General features: G+C 41.3%; 1 protein-coding gene across 2 annotated transcripts in view; it reads right to left on the bottom strand.

The window, feature by feature from the left end:
• Positions 1 to 1,544: 1,544 nt before the first annotated feature.
• The window catches only part of rhobtb4 (Rho related BTB domain containing 4), a 54,580-nt gene continuing 36,784 nt past the window's right edge, over positions 1,545 to 19,340 (bottom strand). For both annotated transcript variants that reach the window (XM_061672258.1, XM_061672257.1), the window contains 8 exons: positions 16,912 to 17,097; positions 15,938 to 16,757; positions 14,404 to 14,623; positions 13,438 to 13,556; positions 7,863 to 8,013; positions 7,684 to 7,772; positions 7,472 to 7,577; positions 1,545 to 6,491 (listed from right to left, as the gene is read on the bottom strand). In XM_061672258.1, the coding sequence (XP_061528242.1) occupies positions 6,313 to 6,491; positions 7,472 to 7,577; positions 7,684 to 7,772; positions 7,863 to 8,013; positions 13,438 to 13,556; positions 14,404 to 14,623; positions 15,938 to 16,757; positions 16,912 to 17,097 (1,870 nt within the window). In that variant the 3' untranslated portion in view covers positions 1,545 to 6,312. The remainder of the gene's footprint in view (positions 6,492 to 7,471; positions 7,578 to 7,683; positions 7,773 to 7,862; positions 8,014 to 13,437; positions 13,557 to 14,403; positions 14,624 to 15,937; positions 16,758 to 16,911; positions 17,098 to 19,340) is intronic.

Raw genomic sequence — 19,340 nt, 5'->3', positions numbered from 1 at the left:
GCTGTGACACTCATATATTTAACTCTGGTGCTGTCCATTTCTTCTGATCATACTTGAGATGGTTCTACACCTTCATTGGAGTCCAGCTGTGCTTGATTATACTGATTGGACTTGATTAGGAAAGCCAAACACCTGTCTATATAAAACCCTACACCTCACAGTGCATGTCAGAGCAAATGAGAATCATGAGGTCAAAGGAACTGCCTGAAGAGCTCAGAGACAGAATTGTGGCAAGGCACAGATCTGGCCAAGGTTACTAAAAAGTTTCTGCTGCACTTAAGGTTCCTAAGAGCACAGTGGCCTCCACAATCCTTAAATGGAAGATGTTTGGGATGACCAGAACCCTTCCTAGAGCTGGCCGTCCGGCCAAACTGAGCAATCGGGGGTGACGAGCCTTTGTGAGAGAGGTAAAGAAGAACCCAAAGATCACTGTGGCTGAGCTCCAGAGATGCAGTCGGGAGATGGGAGAAAGTTCTAGAAAGTCAACCATCACTGCAGCCCTCCACCAGTCAGGGCTTTATGGCAGAGTGGCCCGACGGAAGCCTCTCCTCAGTCCAAGACACATGAAAGCCCGCATGGAGTTTGCTAATAAACACCTGAAGGACTCCAAGATGGTGAGAAATAAGATTCTCTGGTCTGATGAGACCAAGGTAGAAATGGTTGGCCTTAATTCTAAGTGGCAAAACCAGGCACTGCTCATCACCTGTCCAATACAGTCCCAACAGTGAAGCATGGTGGTGGAAGCATCATGCCGTGGGGGTGTTTTTCAGCTGCAGGGACAGGTCGACTGGTTGCAATCAAAGGAAAGATGAATGTGGCCGAGTACAGGGATATCCTGGATGAAAGCCTCCTCCAGAGTGCTCAGGACCTCAGATCCCAAATACAAAAACAAAACAAAAAACAAACATGACACCATGCATTCGGAACTGGCAATTATCATTGTTGGAGAGGGAGGCAGAATCTTTGATAAACTCTTGTCAGAAGGCAATTGTACCTAATATTGTGGCCAATGAGTGACAGTCGTCGTTCAAACTAAGTAATAATAATAATAATTATAAGAAAGAGTATATCCAAGCGGTGTTAAAAAAAAGGGTTTTACAGTTTCAAGTTGCCCTGTGTCCTGTCACAGAAGGAATTGACTCATTTTCTCCACTAGAGTTTGCTGCTGGTCCACAATTTCAGCAGCAATTGACAGCGTCTGAAATGAGATTAGACATTTTTATTTCAAATTACAGTATCATGATTAATTATATGACATAATTAAATGTAACCCTTTATATATATTGGTAATAAAATGGAAGTTTAATTGTAAGTCCAATGTCAAAACGATGCCAGACACCTCACTTGAAAGACAACTATGGAACTTTAAGAGTATAGTAATGAAATATTTAGAGAAAATAGAAACAAAATCTATACAGTGGCACATTATTGTTCTAATAATAATGTCAGGAAATATATTTTGTTTATTTCCCATAAATTATATGTACAGTATAGTCACATTGTTGGATTGTGTGCGTAGCAGAACAACAGCACAAGAGACAAGGTCAAAAGATTAACCATTTTAATAAAATCCATGTCAAACATCAAAATACTGAAATGGCAAAAAAAAAAAAAAAAAAAAAAAGAGGAAATTTTGTACAAATCATAGCAGTTCAAAAAATATTACAAACTGTTTCAAAACATCTTTGCAAACAGCAGCAAACATTCTGATTGTTGAATTTTTTATTTTTTTTTCCTTTTTGAAAGCCCTTGATAGTCATATGTGAAGGTGGTACATGTGCTCTTTGTTTTTAATGGTAATACACGAGCGGTAGAGATTAATAAAAGTCACATGAAAACAAAAGTGCACAACTATACCTATTCAGTCCAAGCAATCCTCCGCAGCTGACATCACATCCACCCTCCAAAATACTGGACTTAACTTTGGATAACAACCATCTTAAATCATTAAAGCATGATATTACACAGTTGTCACATTGAATGTTTGCATTTAAATCAAACATGTTTCTTCACACTGCATCTGAATAGTGGAAGTGGGATAATACTGAATGTGGAGTCATAATGACAAAGTGAAAACAATAAGATGAGTTCTGATGGAGATCGCTTGGAATATAAAGACTTCAGCGTACTGATCACGAAAGGTTTCAATCTAGGCTACATAATAGAAAGTGCAGGCACCTAATAAAGAGTGCAGAGACCTCATTTGAGAACTGCTGGTGTGCAGGGTTGCTTCACAATTCAACTGTTGCGTAACTTAAGCTGATAATACAACAACAAAACTCGTGTCATCACTGCTGCTTTAAAAAAAATACTCAAAGCTGCCAAATGTTAATTCTGCGTATGGTTACTTTTTGGCTTAATTAACTTGAAGTGGAGCATGGTAGTGGTCAGCCTGTACAGGGCTACAAGTGTGAATATTTCACTAAAGGCACATGAACGGAGAGACACAACGTGTTCGCTCTCAGACTCCAATGTGACCGTAAAAAGTATTCGATGAAGATAAACAAACAACTAAACATGACATCAGTGTACAATATAACTTTGGCCTGTGAGAGGTCACCATATAGTGATGGCTGACTGACAACTCACAATATTTGACTTTTTGTTTTGTCCTGCAATTCAGGATTATCACGCATTTAATTTCAGTGGACATCTCCCCATGAGCATAATTAAGTGATATTCAGTCCCCGTTAGAAATAAATATGCTCCGACGTACTCAGAACAGACTCAGAATCATGCATAATGTTCCCCCACCCCCAATTCCAATATCACTGATTTCATGCTAATACAATTGTACTTGCCATTCAACCATTTACAAAATGGGTGGGGAATTATCCCTAGAGCACATAATTTATGAAAAACATTGCATGGCTGACCAGATCAAATGGGCTTGTTCCCCACCTCCAATTTCAAACGTGCATTTTAATATCACAAACCACCTCGAGTGTTGCTTTGAAAAACATTAACACCCTGTATTAATAGTGTATAAACCCCATGAATATTACTCATTGTATTACAACACACACCCTTATGATTGCCTCTTACATAGTGTTTGCAGCATGTTTATAAATGTCCCTGCATGTTATTTGTATTATTATTATGACAAAGGTGAGTACGTATTTAAACGGTGCCGAGTGAAAGTGATCTTGTGTACAAAAGTCAGAGCGCTTCTAAAAAAAAGGGGCTCAATTTAGGTCAATAAAAAGGTAAAACGGGTGCTACAATCATCCGGAACAGGTCATGCTAAGCACAGAAAAGGTCATTGACAAAAACAAATAAGGTCAAAAGAAAATGCTTTCCGATGCAAAGTGACATTATACTGTATAATATGAAGTGGCTGCCACCTACAATTTTAACAGTGTTTATTATTTTAAACTATTTAATTTTATTTTCACTTTCAGGAATCAATCTGGCATTTTTTATTATAATTTTTTTTTAATCACCGCCGTTTTATGGCCTTCTGTCCATGGCGTGAGTCTTTCTCCATCCAAATAATCCACATAAAAACAATAATCTGAGGCCATGTGGCCACAGCAGAGATTAATTCAAAATCATCTGCTGCTGAAGTTCTAGTTCTGGCGTGGGCTAACGTCTGAACCACAACCTATTTTACAGAAATAGCCGGCAACCCAAATGTTGACTCAGTTTCTCCTGATATAAGGCACACGAACTGACAGAAGAGGCTAATTGGGCCATACCAATAATTAATAAGACAAATAGTAGCCATCAAAATCTGTTCTTCAATTCTCACCTCTTTTGAGTCACCTTTCAAAATTCCCAAAAGCCCTCAACTGGTCTTGACAGTGAGTAATTCCAGGCAATGTGTAGTCTTTTACACTGCTTTTTTTTTTTTCCTCACTGAAATATTGGCTTGGATCTTGCTTTGCTCTCGTGAGATCCAATCAGACTTCTATTTCAGGACTTTATCGCAACTTCTGCGGAGAACAGGGACATGCGACCCACATGACTCAAACCATCCCATTCCAAGCTAAAGTGAAGGAAAGAACTCTTAACCAGCAAGTCTTGTTTTCACATGACCACTGAAAGCCCAAAGAAATTGGCACCCAACCTCGAGCATGCGTAGAAACACATCTGTGGCGAATTCAATGAAAATCAATCTCCCAAAGCATGTGTGTGTAAAATCTGAATGCTACATATTCTAAAAACTAATTACCTTTTTTCTTACACACAGCACAAGTTCAACTGAATGATTTTCTTGGAAACTGAGAACTGCGTGTGTGTGCGTGTGTGTGTGTGTGTGTGTGTCTGTCTGTCTGTCGTGAGCACCATTTTGGATTCCACCGAAAGGAACGGAAGGCAAAGTGAATCTTTTTTTTCTTCTCCTTTTTCCCCGAGGAGGGATTCAAACACATCACATGCCTTGTACTACAAATCACTTGATCACCGCGTCACACATGTAAGGGAAGCAAAAATTACCCAAAGCGAGGAAGAAAGAGAATCACAGCTTTGGTATTCCGAGTGAGGTGGACAGAGTTCATAAATGCATTCATGTACTCATGTACTCTTTTTAACACTCCTCACAATACATAAATACAAAGGAGCACTTGGGCCACGAATTAAACAGTGTAATATGAGGGGAGGGAGCTCTGGAATAAAGTCATATTATAACTGTGCAATGTTATGAGAATAAAAGAAAAAAATGCGAGAGTAAAGTCACATCGTGAGAAAAAAGTGAGAAAGTGGTCGGAATGCTATGAGAATAAAGTCATTTTTTGAAGAAAGTGTGCAATGCTGCCAAAAACCATTATTCTCGTACTATTACAACGTCAGTCATATTGTATCATACGATAATGAAGTGGTTTTAAGTGTGTAAGGCGACAAAAATAAAGTCGTATGAGGTGAAAAGTGTAAAAAAATAGTTAACCCCCTCATCTTTGCAGTGCGGCATTTGTAAATTTGCCTATTTACGGATTTTCTTTGTAACATATCCTCCTTCATTTGCTGAAAAACTTGCCTATTCACAGCTTTTGTGCTCAGGTGCCATCTGGTGGCCTTTTGGTGTCAATTAAATACATTGAAGTGAGTCGAGATAGATGCAAATTAATTTAGACATAAGCTATTTTGTGCTGTCTATAGGCAATTTGAAACCATTTGGGGTTGCGTCAATTACTCATGGATTTTCAGTCTTCGCAGCAGGGTGCTAATAAAGTAATAATTTTATATACATGTTCAGGCGCGTGAATATTACGACTTTACTCAAGTTTATTCCTTTAATTATTTGTTCAGGGTGGCCCTAATACTCCTTTGTACAAAGGAGAAACAACAACGTATAAGTCACAGGCATTAAAAGTGTTAGCGTGTAGTGCCCTGAGCAGTGCTGCCCCCAGTGGTGCAGTGGTGTAAAGGCAGGCTTGCTGAGGCGCTTCCACGCAGCCTAGTGGTGGTGATGGACGTTACCAATGTGTTTTGTTTAATACTGTATCCGTCCCGTCATTCCTCCAGGGAAGAGGTGTCAAGTAAGGCTCCTTATCGCCATCAATGCTTATTGAGTGGTCACTTGGAAAGTCTCTGAAGTGCAGTTTGGCAAGGTGAGCTTTTTTTTTTTTTTTTTTTTTTTTGGTGGGGGGGGAGGAATAGAAGGTGCAGGATGGAGACAAACTGGGCTGGGTGTCATTAACAGCAGGGTTTGCTTTGCCCTCGAATAAAAAAAAGAATGTGCTCCAATCCAACAGTCAAGACAATCACGGACACTTCCTCGGAGAAGGTCGATCGACTTCTGTCGGGTGAGAGTCGTTTAAAAAGGTGCAAGGGATTTACAAAAACTCATATCAAAATACTTAGTTAGATTGTGTCACTTCCTGGATATCCGGTGCTGGTTGTAGACAGGTAGATCTTGGGCAAAGGGTCTGTGTGTGTGAGAGCTAACAGTCTTGTGTAGAAGTGAAGGCAGAAGTGAGCCCCTCCCACCCCACCAATTTGAACGAAAACAAAAGTGGAGCGGATCAAGACGGTAGGTGAAGACTAGGAGATTGACAGCCCTTGCTCCCAGTCCAATCACTCAACGGATGGGATGAAGCTCTTGTAAGGGTGGGGGGGACAAGGAGGTGTGTTGCTGGCCCCCCCACAGGCCCTCGTGGGTGTGGGCATCAGGGAAGCACTTAGCTCTACGTAGGCATAACTGCACTCCCGCGGTTGTAAAGAGGCACACAACAGTACATTCCCAATTAACACTGAGTGAGGTCCGCATGGAGGGGGGGGGGAGAGAGAGAGAGAGAGAGAGAGAGAGAGAGAGAGAGAGAGAGAGAGAGAGAGAGAGAGAGAGAGCCCAACCGGGACCTCTTCCGTGGACACCTAGGAGACGTGCGGCGAAGAGGACGACTGCCTCCAGAAGCACCAGCCTCGCTTGGTGTGCTGCTTGCGCAAGATCTCCTCCTCGTGCTCACGCTCCTTCTGCGAGCGCAAGTAGCGGTCCTCCTCCTTCAGGAACCACACGGGAGGCCAGCGCTGCTTCTCAAAGTGCCTCTGGTTCTCTGCACGGGGCCACAAGTAAAGAGAGATCTTGTGAACACTTAACTACTCATCATTTTCCATGCACACTTAGTATGTTCTGGGTCAGCTTTGACCAGGACAAAGAATACACTCATAATAACTGTCTAACAAAATGTATTGATAGCCTGTCTGGCATTAAGAAATGGATGGTTAATCCTGAATAACATTATTTTGAGGCTCCGCATACAGTGTACTGCATTATTTTATTTTATTGAACCACAAACAACATGGCGTTATTGTCAAGGAAGAAACGGATTGCCATGCCAACAAAGCTATACTAAAACAATACAAAGAGAGGACATTGGTGAGAATTAAAGAAGAGTGGATATTTGATAGGCTTTCATTCATTGACTGCGGTTGTGTATATCAGCAACAAAGACTCTCCAGACTTTGCTTTTTATCCACAGGTACATCAATAATAATTATATTAAACATTATGTACAAATTAGTTGACCCGGGCTGACTGTCCCCCCCGTTGATTTAAGTGAGCGTAACCTTCACATTACAACGCAGGCTACTGTCAGCAATTATTTTCTTTTTTAATGATGGACACACCTCTAAATGTACCACATTTAATGGGCTATACTTTTTATTTTTATCTAACCTGTTCGTTTACGCTGCACTCACATGGGCACATATTCTATACATATCAGATTTTGATCTACATTAGAATATGAAGATATCTGACACCACGCGTTTTGTTTTGTATTTATACTGTCATGACGCATATCCTAATTTGAGAGCAAAAGAAAAATCTGAATTACTGTGTCTCTTGAACCATGCAATCCAGCCTTACTGTAGCCCTCTAGGTAACAACTGATATGAAACTTAAGTCTGACTCTTAAACGCCAAATACCGCAACAAATAAAACATAACTTATTATTAAAGAATATTATGAAGCAGCATAGCCAATTTTAATCAAAGAGATCTCAGGCAGGGAAGGAAGTATTGGTGTTTTTACCTGGAGACATGGCCTTCATGTCTTTGGGAAACTTGCGGCAAATGCTGTTATAGTTGGTGCAGATGTGATGGAGACACCAGGCTGATAGCTGCTTGGCATTGTGGAACTGAAAGAGGACCAAGATCGGTAGAAAATGTTACAAATAAAACTTTAACCAACCCCAATATATAGTTGTAGTTTATGCACTTCTCAAAGATTCCATTAACACAGACCTGTGCAAGCTCCAAATAGGCCAAGACGTGCCCATCAACGTCAACTCCTTTCACTGCCATCTGCAGGAGCTCATCAACAGCATGCTGCTCTGAAGATGCACACACACGTAAGCATCATGTCAGTACTTGCTGTCTCTTGCCTTCTCATAACTTCCACGATCACTGCAGAGAATCCTTACCGGTTAGGGCGACCAGGCGTGGTAAACAAAGACGGTTGGCCACCACTATCAGTTCAATGGACTCCAGGTCTGGACAAGGTGTCAGCATGGCGCAGTAGAGGTACTCCAGCACACCTCGCATACATGCTGTACTTGTGGAAGGGATAGCCACCTGCATGATGACAAGATAAATATAAAGGTGAATTTGGAGGCAGCAATTATTTCAACCTTTTAAAGACTTTGCTCCCACTACGGACCCAAAATGTCACTTTAACTTTGCCGGGAGAGGTTTGTGTGCAGCTCACTAATGCTCGTGTTACTCCATAGAATCCTGATTGTGTTATTATGCTAGACTTATGTGCATTTTTAAGAGGAGATCATGAACATTTCCCCTCTCAGAGAGACCAAATATAATCGAGAATGTCCCCTTCAAAAAGTAAACTTTTTATCCATTTCTCAGTGAACACAAGAACAATGTTCAGTGTTTTAATGCGGAGAAGACTCACCTGTGGTTCAATTAGACATTTTTTAAGCTAAACTTTAGCTTTGCTAGACTTTAATTGCTGTGAGCAGTACTCATTTTTGCCACATTCAATGACTATTTTAGATTTTCAATGACATTCAATGACTGTGACTATTTTAGAATCTCATTTGCGATCAATGGGCTATTTTTGTTGCCCAATTTTGTAGTACATGTCTGTGTAGATTTTGTAGTATAGTATGAAACAGAACATCCATCCATTAAAACATAACATCAAACTATAAAAATCTTTAAATCACCTCATCATTTATTTATTTTTTGTCCTGTTCGGCTGTAACAGCCTAACAGCTGAATCACTTCATGTTATTACACCCGAAATATATAAACTAGTTTTGGAATCAGAAATCAAGGGTAAGGGGTTTTTCAACTATTGTTCATATTTGGTAACACAAAAAAGCTTGCAATCTCTCTCTGTTATTTACAAAATATGACAATTTGAAATCTTGATACAGATAAGAATCACGGAAGTTGACACGCATGATTTGCCTTCGCAAAGTTATTATTATTAGATTGTGTTGTAAAATTGAACACATTTAGTGATTTCTGGATATTGTTGTAAAATTGAACACATTTAGTGATTTCTGGATGTCACTCCCATTTTATAACCCATTTAAACAAATATAGGCATACAAATGAGAGGAAAGGCATTTTTAATTACTGCCACTCAGATTATGCAGTCACATCCCATGGAGTACGACCGGAAACTATCTACTGATGAGAGAGATGGACTGAACCCTAACCAGGACCACTGAGTGTACCCAATGAGGCGCTCTTCAACTTCCACTTCTAAAAGCAATTAAGAGAATGTCAGCGTGGCGAGACCTCTCATTACAACTAAAAGTCACAACACTGAGACCAGGCTGGTCTCAGGAGCTTGGAGCACCAGTTGAGGGCATGGAACATTGAGTAGTCACGTTCACAATCATGGCTAACAACAACTATATTGATAGGTGCGCTGTGCGCCAAATCCTATGAATCAAACAGTCCGCTAAAGCAAAAACTGGAGGGGAAAAAAAAGTAGATATAAAAAGTTTACACACCACTGTTCAAATGCTGGGTTTTTTGTGAAACAAAAAAAACGAGACCAAGATAAATAATTTCAATAATTAAAAAAAAATAAAAACAAATCCACTATTAACGTGACCTACACCTGTACAACTCTTGGGGGGAAAAAACGTTTTCAAAAAGGGAAATAAAAATAAACAACTGAGATAGTGTGCACACCCTTTAATAACTGGGGATGTGGCTGTGTTCAGTTGAAACTTATTTTAAATGGGAATCTGTGTTCCAGTAGGCTTTTCCTGACATTCCTTTGCTTTCTAGCAGAAGCTTGACGCTTGTGTTAACACTCACCACTATTTGGAACTGTTCATAATTTCCTCCATCTTGACCAAAAGCCCTAGTTCCAACTGAAGAAAAACAGCCTCTGTTAATGATGTTGCCACCACCATGTTTCACACATGTACAGGGTTCTTTTGTTGACTGGTGAGTAGTGTGTTGGAACAAAGCATACCTTTTGGAAATGTACTGAGCAGCCATTACCACTACTACTACTGAGAAAATCTCGCAGCTCCTGCAATGTTGTTTTCAGCCGCTCAGCAGCCTCCCTAACTAATTTTCTTCTCCTCTTTTCAGCAATTTTGGAGGGACGTTCAGTTCTTGGTCATGTCACTGTTGTGTCATAGTTTCTTCTCTTGATGATGACTGTCTTCACTGCGCCATGGTATATTTAATGCCTTGGAAATTCATTTGTACCCTTCTCCTGACTGACAGCTGTGAATAATAAGATCCCTCTGACACTACGGAAGCTCTCTGCGGACCATGGCTTGTGCTGTAAAATCAGACTACAAAAATGGCTGTTTCTGAATACTAAAACAGCTTAACTTTATTTGGGGTTCAACGTAGGTACTTAGATCTGAACACAGCCACATCCCCAGTGGCAGAAGGTGTGTACCCTTTTTACTTCCATTCCCTTGAAAAGATTACATTTGTATTCAATTGATTTGTATGGGTTATAGTTCTTGGGTGAAAAATCATATTTTTTTAAATTATCTATATATTTTATTATCTATATATCTTATCTAGATATTACCTTTAAATGGCCGCTTTAAATGAATAATTACAGTTAACTGCATTTTCATATATTCTGTCTACAGATAATCACCAGCAATTCACTGGTTTAGAATACACATCCATTGTTAACACTATTGCGCACAGATGGTGTAAAGTCATGACATTGCAGAGTGAAATATGTGAAGCTAAAAATATAAGGAAGGAAGTGTGACATGAGCATGAAAATAGAGCAAATGCTGGCTGATCACATGCTACTTTCACAGTTTGAGGAGTTTTTCCTAAGGGGCTGCTCTACTTCCGCCGAGAATTTTAGCAGAATTTGCTATCATGTCACCTACTGATTTGCATGCCCTTTCACTAACAACAGAGTCTGGGTGGTTTCGAGAATAGACACTCTGTCTTAAATATTGTATAATATCATATCAGCTGGCATTGCATGGAATAAAATGGGAAAAAAACATGCATGTAATGTGACAAATATACAGTGGGTACGGAAAGTATTCAGACCCCCTGAAATGTTCCACTTTTTTTTATATTGCAGCCATTTGCTAAAATCATTTAAGTACATTTTCCCCCCACAATATACACACAGCACCCCATATTGACAGAAAAAAAAACAGAATTGTTGAAATCTTTGCAAATTTATGAAAAAAAGAATAACTGAAATATCACACAGCCATAAGTATTCAGACCCATTGCTCAGTATTTAGTAGAAGCACACTTTCGAGCTAATTCAGCCATGAGTCTTTTTGGGAATGATGCAACAAGTTTTTCACACCTGGATTTGGGGATCATCTGCCATTCCTCCTCCCAGATCCTCTCCAGTTCTGTCAAGTTGGATGGTGAAAGTTGGTGCGCAGCCATTTTCAGGTCTTTCCAGAGATGCTCAATTGGGTTTAAGTCAGGGCTTTGGCTGGGCCATTCAAAAACAGTCAGAGTTGTTCTGAAGCCACTCCTTTGTCATTTTAGCTGTGTGCTTAGAGTCATTATCTTGTTGGAAGGTGAATCTTCGGCCCAGTCTGAGGTCCCGAGCACTCTAGAGAAGGTTTGCGTCCAGGATATCCCTGTACTTGACCGCAATCTTTTCTTCGATTGTAAACAGTCTCCCTGTCCCTGCAGCATTTTCTTCTTAAGGTCTGGCTTCAGGTCTAAACAACGCCAGGTCCCAGGTAATCCGAGTGTCTTGTCCATTAAAAAAAAAATCCCCACCACAACTTCAGCTTGTCATATCCTGTTTTGCTTTTTCTTTGTGTTGCAGTTTCTTGGAGGTGTTCAATGGGCGGAGTCCCCTGCGTCGCACCTGCCAGCCATAAGCATCAGTGAGGCAATTTAGACGCAGGGGAGGGAAAAGGAAGTTGCTGTGTTACTGTTCATTGCTAGTCGCCATTGTTAGTGCCAACTTTGTGGGCTCATCTAATTTGTAGATTTGCAGCTTTCTAGGTCCTAGCTCGTTGAGCCTCTGTTTACATGCTAGTTCCTCCCACCAGAAATTCCTTCGAGGAGCAAGGATATTAACATAGGACTGAGGCAGGAACGATTGTGGGTAAATGAGACAATCGTCCCTCGATATTATAAACTAAAGAGGACATCAAGTCATTGACGTGTCACAAATGAACCGTCTGCATGGCTAAATTATTACTGTCACCACAAATGTCCACTTTATGCTTTATATTTCAAGTGGGATTACTCTAAAGTCAAATATAATCAATGTTGTTACGCTTCATAACTTTGCAGATGCAAAGACGATCGTGATTGGTCTATCCTAAGTCAGTCCGGTGAACCCTCCCCTGCACAGAACATATTTGGAATGACCCACAAATACTGTACGTACCAATTGTTATGTTGCTTATGTATTAAGAACGAACAGAACTTTATTTTCTCTAGGTGGCCAAATGCATTTGAGAAAATGACAGCCTGCTATACAAGCAGAAATAGGCTGGTTGGGAGTATGTAGTAACCATGAGCCAGTGTAATGAAGTCATTTTGATAGCAAATACTGCCCAAAATAGAACACTTAGCAAAATATCAACGTAATGAAGGAAAAATAATGAAGGAATGACAAAAACAGAAGATGAACTATTTAATTTGAGGTTGTGCTCCATTTACGATCCAGCTTTTGCATTCCCATTCTCATACGTCACGATCGAGGAAGTAGAAGACTTCCGCAGAGAATACATCAGACGTCCCTCGATTTAAGCTAGTCCGTGGAAGCTCCTCGCTCCTTGATGTGCATTTAAGACAAGAGAGATGCTCCTTAATATGGCAGTGTGAGAACAACTTCCGGGTCCCCTTCAATGTTTTCAGGAGCAAGGAATGATGCAATTAAGAGACCTGAGATGAGCCCTCTTACTATTGCTTGAGCTTCCTTGTGTCTGTGTTTTTCTGCCAGTAGTACCACCCGTCTTCCAGGTTTAAGTTCCACTGTGTTTTCTGTTCTTGTTACCTTGTCCGCCTTGTGTAAGTGTTTGACTTTTTGTTTTTCCTTCTGAAAGTGCAACTTCCTCCTGTGGCACTCGGTCCACCTGTTTTAGTTTGTTCTTCTGGTACTTTTGTTTTTCATGTCAACCTTTTGCTCTGCCACTTTTTGTTGTTAGCATTTTTACGCTTGCGTGCATCTTTTATTTTAATAAATACTGTTGAAATCTGCTCAGCGTGTGGTGTTTGCTTTGGGGTTTGATTCACTGTGTGTTTACGCGGTCATGACACACCTCAAATAGATGCCTCCTTTTAACCCTCAGAAAAAAATAGATTGTCTCAAGCTACCTTCATTTTAACACAATTTGTGGATAACTATTAAATAATATCCAATAACCATTAAGTAATATCTATAGTGTATATGATAGCATATGTATGTGCTTCAATGTTTCACCAACACTTGAAGACACTGTTACCTCTCATCTAATTAAAATGAACAGAACAAATTCAGGTCTATGATGGCTTAAATGTGACTAAAGCAACTCTAGTAAGTTTGTTGGGACTCACCTCCTCAATGTAGCTTTCCATGAAAGAGCCACGGAACATGGCCGCCATCCAGTCGCAGCTGGAGATGAGCAGGGGCTTGTGGGCCGGGAGATAGCCATCGTCCAGCCGGAACACCACATCTAAAACCGGGGTGGGAAAAGAGCATTCATCTCGTGGAATGCCAGAGAAGCCCAAGCTACAGAGGGGGAAAGATGGACAAGGCAGACGAACGCAGAGACAGACAGACAGACACACAGAGAGACATAGACACATGTAGACAGAGAGGTAAATTGACAGAGGGACAAAACAGCTTTTGAAAGTAAGGGAAGGAGAACAGACATAAGGTATAGGAAATGGAGTAAACCACATATGTGCTGATATCGATCAAAACAACTGTGAAAGTGCTTCCATTAATTGTGGCATTGTTTGCGAAGAAAATAATTTCCTTGATCTGGTCAATTAAATACTAAGCAGATCTTTGAACAATTCATCAAATAACTTTTCATTGAGGGAAACGCTTATTAGCATTATGAGAAAGACTGCCGTCATTATGTTAATTACGAGGACTGAGAATGAACCCAAAGGAGTGAATGGGAGACAAGCTGTCTTGAGACACAGTAGATGCATGGCGTTGGCTGTGATTGCATGCAAACACAACACAGCTTATGGGGACAGACAACACTACCACACAAAGACAAAGAGGCACAGAAGGACTGAGACAAGGCAACCAAGCAGACTGAAGTGTCAGTCAGGCATCAAGTCAGATGATGACTTATACAATCCAAAATGCAAATTCTGTTGTCGAAATACAATGTTAAATAAACAGTGGAACAAAATGTACACGCAGTGTACATTGTTAGAGACTGAAAGAGAATGCTGGGAGTTCGCATTTGCATCTTTCACTCACAAACATTAACTGATGCATACATGGAAAACATCTGCAATGTCACCAGTGCAACTGGAGGGCTAGTTAGCACAGGGGATTACCAGCAAAGGTGCCTTTGTTGAGACACTCCTTGATGCGGTTGGCTCTGCGGACATGGAACGCCTTGGTTATCTCCTGGTTCATGAAACTCTCCCTGTTGAGAACATTGGCCACCATCATCCGCAGGTCGAACACCTCAAGTAGCTCAGCGATGGTGGCCACCTGCATTAGGTCTCCTCGACCTTCATCCAGGTTGCCAGTGTACAAGTACTGCAGCACGGCCTGGAACAAGAGCAGGAGGTCAAATAAATGCATCTCAAATGATGCCAAGACTGATGTCTTTTGTTCAACAAACTAGTTGATACGCATGGCCCAAGAAAACACTGGGTTAGACTAAGCTTTGGACTATTTACATAGAGTATGCCATCACTTCAGTTTACAAAACAATATAACTACAACTCACAAGGCGTGTCAGAAAGGTTCCAGGACTGTTCTCACAAAATATATACAGTGGTGCCTTGAGATATGAGTTTCATTTGTTCCGTGACCATGCTTGGAACTAAAATCACTCGTATTTCAAATCATCTTTACCCAATGAAAGGAATGGAAATTCCATTAATCCATTACAGCCTCCCCCCCAAAAAGTGTTGTTGTTTTTTTTAAATGAGAAAAAATAGCAAACTATAAAATTGTTCTTTCTAAAAACGCACAGTAATGAAATCCATCCATCCATCCATCCATCCATTTTCTGTGCTGCTTCTCCTCACTTGGGTCGCGGGCGTGCTGGAGCCTATCCCAGCTATCATCGGGCAGGAGGCGGGGTACACCCTGAACTGGTTGCCAGCCAATCGCAGGGCCCATACAAACAAACAACCATTTGCACTCACATTCACACCTACGGGCAATTTAGAGTTGTCAATTAAACTACCACGCATGTTTTTGGGATGTGGGAGGAAACCGGAGTGCCCGGAGAAAACCCACGCAAGCATGGGGAGAACATGCAAACTCCACACAGGCGGGGCCGGGGATTGATCCCCGGTCATCAGAACTGTGAGGCAGACGCTCTAACCAGTCGTGCCGCCAGTAATGAAATAAATAAATAGAATTAAAAAGAATTACAGTTTTTGTCACACTGCATCAATTGAATGGCCATTATGCAGCTGCCCGCCTTGGCCACCTGAGGCCAGTATAAGACGAATACACTGCACATGGACATCTGTACATTATAGAGTCTCAGTTCCTCTCAGCTAGTCTCAGCTCCTCGCAGAGGATAAAGAATACATGATTGAGTAGTTATATTGAATGTCTAAATGTGTTGCTGCACCATTTGTGTTCAAACATAAGTTGCTTAAAGGGCTATATATGTGTTTCCCATTATGTGTTAGCATTAGCATTAAGCTAGTGGACTAAAGGTTGTTTAGTTTGACCGTAAACTTCAAATGGGAGAGGCACTTAACAGCTTGAAGCCCCCTTTTTTGAGGAATTGTTCAATATTTCCCAAAGTGATGCTTTTTGTTAAGTGAACTGAGTTGAGTTCGCATTTAAATGTAATGTAATGTATTTAATTCCACATAAACTGAATTTGATGTCCATCACCTTGAATGGTTCCTCTTGTATGAGTGCATCCATGACTACCACAGTCATTAGTCGTGGTCGTCCAGTCATGGGGTCATCAACATGCTCCAGACAAAGACTCAAGAACCCTCTTCCCCATCCCGAAAGTGCCCGACCACTCACAGGAGTTCCCAAAGAGTACTGGGCTTGAGAGGGGAGTGCATTATCACTCTGGGAAGTCCGTAAGGAGCCACGCTGGAGCAGCGGGGGTCGATTCAGGCCTCGCACACTGCCACCAACCCCGTCTTTATCAATGTCTAGGCTCTTAGTGCGCCCAGCTTGCTCCTTGGCTCCTCTTCTGCTCAGCTCATCTTCGTCCCCACTGTCCGAGCTTTCCTTGCTTTTGTCCTGCTCCCCCTGTGGCCCTAAGGAGGATGAACCAAGCTCAAGAGTGAAAAGGTCATAGAACTTGGAGCAGGAAGTAGCCAGATAGACTTTGTGAGCAAAAACACGGGTGCCACTGCCCTGTAGCAGAAAAACAACATCTGCACAGAGTGGGTGACAGAAGAGGGAGTCGGGGCCCTCGCCATCTGTGGGAGGTGGGTCTGGGATTCCCACAATGGGACGTGGTGGGCGAGGAGGCAGGAAGGGTGCCTGGAGAAGGGGCCTCTGCACCTTTTTCAGGTGAGACTTCCAAAACTGCAGGTGACGGCGGGAGATGAGGGCAGCTCTGATCGCATTATCAAAAACATCCTTGACTCCAAACTGGGCGACGATACTCGTCTCATAGTAGGGTATCCCGAGCTCCTTTGCCACCTCATGGCCTCTCTCGGGAGGGAGGATATCCGTCGGTTTGATGGGTCTGTGAAGTGGAAAAGATGATGATGATGGTATTAAGGCTCGTAATGCAACATGAATGATGGTGGGATTACTTCCCTAAAACCGCTAAAAAGTCCTAAAAAGTTACATTCAGATCAGAATCTGTCCATTAAGGACGGATATGGAAGGCTTCTCACTTGGCAAGGGGTCGACGCGCACGATTAACTGCATCCAGGTCAGCATAGCGGAGATCCAGCTGGCAGCCAACCAGGATGATAGGCGTCCGTGGACAGAAGTGCTTGATCTCCGGAAACCACATGGTGCGGACATGGCGCAGGGAATTGGGATTAGCCAGAGAGAAGCAAAGCACCACCACATCCGACCTGGAGAGCAGGAAGGAAGATAAACAGTCGTTACTTCATCTGCTTAAACTGAACTGGGATCAGAGATAAGACAGGAAACACGAGGGCAGATGAAAGCAGGTTGTGTTTGAGAACTTTGATACAGTCAAGGGAACACATGAGGGAGGGACGCCACTGATTTGCTGCACATTATTACTTAGCATTAAAAAAAGTAATTCTGGCAAATCTAGGTACAGTGTGTGTCTATACACGAGCTGAAGGTTTTTGATCTTGATGACCCATCTGTATTCTCTCTCTTAAAAAGAAGGCTGATTACTAAGGATAAACATGTACATACACAAATATACACACAAACACATATCTGGTTGATCTGTTAATAAATAAAGCAGTGCTATGTTTGTACATGCTTCTTGGTAATGTTTAAAAGAGCTGTATATCAGTGATTCAGATCATTTAGTAACACCATTACAAGGCAGACAGTATCACATTCTGCAATTACTCGAACTGGTGAATCAGTTTGACTCGATTATTATTTTATTTTTTTTTGCATAGTACAATTAATCATCAACTATCAATTAATATATATATTTTTTTTTTCATACATCATAGCGTACAATTGTATGTTTCAGGCCATATCCACATGTGAAGAGGTATTTGTATAGACATGTTTGGGGCTAAGTCCATAAAGTATATAATGATGCACTCAGAGGTTGTCATGTGCATGCCAAAGCGGAGTGGTGCTATAAGGTCTCAAAGTGGAGCTATTTCAGCCACTCAAACGCATGATGCAGAAAAAGCTTAATAAAAAAGAAAATCTTATATTGCGTGTGGACATATAGTTGACAGAAGTGGAGTTATTCCTGAATGTCATGCTTGAATATGAAGTAAAAAAAATAAAAAATAAAAATAAATAAAAACAATATGAGACAATAATATAATAATAATATTAGATCAGTAATGCGATAACAGCAAGGTGACCAAAGGTGACAGCTTTATTAAGTATTTCCCAAAATGTTAATTTTCTGTGACCAGAACACGTTTTATGTGAATAAAAGCTCAAACTGCATAGGAAAATATCCATATGCAGCGGCTGAAATAAGTATTTAACACGTCACCATTTTTCTCACTAAATATATTTCTCAAGGTGCGATTGACATGAAATTTTCACCATATGTTGGGAACAACCCAAGTAACCCATACATGCAAAGAAAGTAGAAATAATAAGATCAGAAATTAAATTGTGTGTAATAATGTAAAATGACACAGGGAAAAAGTATTGAACACATGAAGAAAGGGAGGTTCAAAAAGGCATGGAAAGCCAAGACGTCGTCGAAAATCTGTCAATAATCAACAGCAATCCAGCTGGTTCAGTCCTAACTGATGGGCTACCAAAAGGTCTCACTGCCAAGGCGTGAGTCAAGACAAATCTCATGATGGTTAAGAACAGAGAGCTGTCTCAAGACCATCGCAAACTAACTAAAACATAATGATGGCATTGGTTACAGGCACATATCCAAGTTTCTGAACGTTCCAGTGAGTACGATTGGGGCCATAATACGTAAGTGGAAAGCCAATCATACCACCGTAAATTTGCCTCGATCAGGTGCGCCTCTCAAGATTTGTGACAGAGGAGTGCAAAGAATAATCGGAAGAGTTGTCCAAGAGCCAAGAACAACTTGTGAAGCACTTAAAAAAGACATGGAAGTAGCAGGTAGTGTCGTCACAAGGACAACAGTGATTAATGCACTCAGCCGCCATGGCCTGTATGGACGCTCACCACACAGGACCCCATTGCTGTAAAAAAAAAAAAAAAAAAAAAAAAAAAAAGTCAAAGCTCGATTAAAGTTTGCTGAACAACATTTGCACAAGTCAGTTAAATACTGGTAGAATATAGTCTGTTCTGATGAGAACAAAATTGAACACTTTGGATGCCATAACCCCTCCTTGAGCCGTCACCTTATCGTGGTGGAGGCGTTTGTGTGTCCCAATGATCCTAGGAGCCAAGTTGTCTTTGCTCATGTCAGAACTTTGCTCATGTTCTGGGGGAGGCGGGGGACATAGAGTCCGAGTGGACCACGTTCCGCGCCTCCATTGCCGAGGCGGCCGACCGGAGCTGTGGCCGTAAGGTGGTTGGTGCATGTCGTGTCGGCAATCCCCGAACCCGTTGGTAGACACCAACGGTGAGGAATGCCGTCAAGCTAAAGGAGGAGTCTTATCAGGCCTTTTTGGCCTGTGGGACTCATGAGGCAGCTGATGGGTAGCGG

Source organism: Phycodurus eques, chromosome 3 (assembly GCF_024500275.1).
Source record: "Phycodurus eques isolate BA_2022a chromosome 3, UOR_Pequ_1.1, whole genome shotgun sequence".
In the NCBI taxonomy this organism is placed as follows: Eukaryota; Metazoa; Chordata; class Actinopteri; order Syngnathiformes; family Syngnathidae; genus Phycodurus; species Phycodurus eques.
Note: the sequence above shows the minus strand (reverse complement) of the source record. Positions and strands in the feature narration are given on the sequence as shown.